We start from the raw sequence: 2,339 nt of genomic DNA on the forward strand, positions 1-2,339 counted from the left end.
TGAGATTTGGGGTCAGTGGTTGGGATTTGGGGTCAATGGTTGTGATTTGGGATCAGCTGTTAAAGATTTGGGTCAACAGTTGAAATTTGGGGTCAGTGGTTGAGATTTGGGGTCAAGGGTGGACATTTGGGACAAAGAGTTGGGGTTTTGGGTCAAAGGTGGAGAATTTGGGGTCAAACCAGGCCCAAGGTTGGGAGCGACGAGCAAGAGCTGGGTGTGAAGGGGCGGAGCTTTGGGATTTGGGGAGGTTTGAGGACCCCACAAAGGGGGTCAATGGCATCAGCATAACCCAAACCAGCAGCACCAGCACCAGCATGTTTGGCACAGAAATAGGTGGCGGAATCCTCGTCCCTGAGGTTGTTCATCTGCAGCGTCACCGAGCTCTGCCCGTTGTCCCTGGCCATGCTGAACCGGCCCTGCACCGACGGCACGTAGGCGGTGCTGGAACCATCCGTGTAGATCCCAGCGAGCCATTCCAGCCCCTTCCTGGGGCTCTGGCGCACCCAGTGCATGGTGTAGTCACCGAAGGTAAAGCCGGAGGGGCGGCAGAGGAGCCACAGGGGCTGAACGGGGCAGAGCTTGGGGGTCAATGGTTGAGATTTGGGTCAACAATCATGGTACGGGTCAATGGTTGAGATTTGGGGTCAATGGTTGACATTTGGGGTCAATGGTTGACATTTGGGGTCAATGGTTGGGATTTGGGGTCAATGGTTGACATTTGGGGTCAATGGTTGACATTTGGGGTCAATGGTTGACATTTGGGGTCAATGGTTGATATTTGGGGTCAATGGTTGACATTTGGGGTCAATGGTTGAGATTTGGGGTCAATGGTTGGGATTTGGGGTCAATGGTTGACATTTGGGGTCAGGATCTGATCTTTGGGGTCAAGGGCGGAGATTTGGGACAAAGAGTTGGGGTTTGGGGCCAAAGGTGGGGAATTTGGGGCCAAACCAGGCCCAAGGTCGGGACCAACGACCACCTTGGGCAGCCACACCATGGACTGGGTGCGCCAGAGCCCCGGGAAGGGGCTGGAATGGCTCGCTGGGATCTACAAGGATGGTTCCAGCACTGCCTACGCGCCTTCGGTGAAGGGCCGGTTCAGCATGGCCAGGGACAACGGGCAGAGCTCGGTGACGCTGCAGATGAACAACCTCAGGGACGAGGATTCCGCCACCTATTTCTGCGCCAAATATTTCACTGATGGTGGTACTGGTTGGCAAAGTGTTGCTGGTAAAGATTTAGGATCAGGGATAGAAAATTTGGGGTCAGTGGCTGAAATTTGGGGTCAATGGTTGTGGTTTCGAGTCAACAGTTGGGATTTGGGCTCTTTGGTGGACATTTGAGTCAACAGTTGAGATTTTGGGTCAACGATCGAGATTTGGGTCAATGGCTGAGATTTTGAGGAAAAACGTTATGGGCAGCTTTGGCCCCAAACCCCAACTCTTTGTCCCAGATCTCAGCCCTTGACTCCAAATTCCTTTCATCAACCCTACAGATCAAATCAAGACCGAAATCTCAGCCACTGACCCCAAATGTCAACCACTGACCCCAAACCTCAACCAATGACCCCAAACTCTGCAAAAGGTAAAGGTTGGGGTCAATGGCTGAGATTTTGGGTCAATGGAAGGCATTTGGGGTCAACGTTTGACGTTTGTCATCATCGGTTCAGATTTGGTGTGAGGGGCGGAGCTTTGGGGACCCCACAAAGGGGGTCGATGGTATCAGCACCACAACAACCAGCAACAGCATATCTGGCACAGAAATAGGTGGCGGAATCCTCGTCCCTGAGGTTGTTCATTTGCAGCGTCACCGAGCTCTGCCCGTTGTCCCTGGCGATGCTGAACCGGCCCTTCACCGACGGCGCGTAGAAAGTGCGGGAACCATCCGTCCAGATCCCAGCGAGCCATTCCAGCCCCTTCCCGGGGCTCTGGCGAACCCAGTTCATGTAGTACCTGCCGAAGGTGAAGCCGGAGGGGCGGTAGAGGAGCCACAGGGGCTGAACAGGGCAGAGATTTGGACCAATGGTTGAGATTTGGGGTCAATGGTTGAGATTTGGGATCAGTTCCTAAAGATTTGGGTCAACAGTTGAAATTTCAGGTACAGTGGTTGAGATTTGGATCATGGGTTTAAATTTGGGGTCAGTGGTTGAGATTTGGGGTCAATGGTTGAGATTTGGGGTCAATGGTTGAGATTTTGGGTCAGTGGTTGAGATTTGGGGTCAAGGGTGGACATTTGGGACAAAGAGTTGGGGTTTTGGGTCAAAGGTGGAGAATTTGGGGTCAAACCAGGCCCAAGGTTGGGAGCGGCGAACGAGAGCTGGGTGTGAAGGGGCGGAGCTT

The 2,339-nt window shown here is 53.2% G+C and overlaps 1 gene segment (V, D, J or C); it reads right to left on the bottom strand.

Moving 5' to 3' along the window:
- Positions 1-422: 422 nt before the first annotated feature.
- LOC114072946 overlaps positions 423-2,339 on the bottom strand; it is a gene marked incomplete at its 3' end in the record, with an annotated part of 7,854 nt that continues 5,937 nt past the window's right edge. The window contains 2 exon segments of the V gene segment in view: positions 423-563; positions 1,811-1,996. Coding sequence covers positions 423-563; positions 1,811-1,996 — 327 coding nt within the window.

The sequence above is a fragment of the Empidonax traillii genome, unplaced genomic scaffold (genome assembly GCF_003031625.1).
Source record: "Empidonax traillii isolate 1590-97213 ecotype Southwest subspecies unplaced genomic scaffold, ASM303162v1 scaffold4590:size9444, whole genome shotgun sequence".
Classification (NCBI taxonomy): Eukaryota; Metazoa; Chordata; class Aves; order Passeriformes; family Tyrannidae; genus Empidonax; species Empidonax traillii.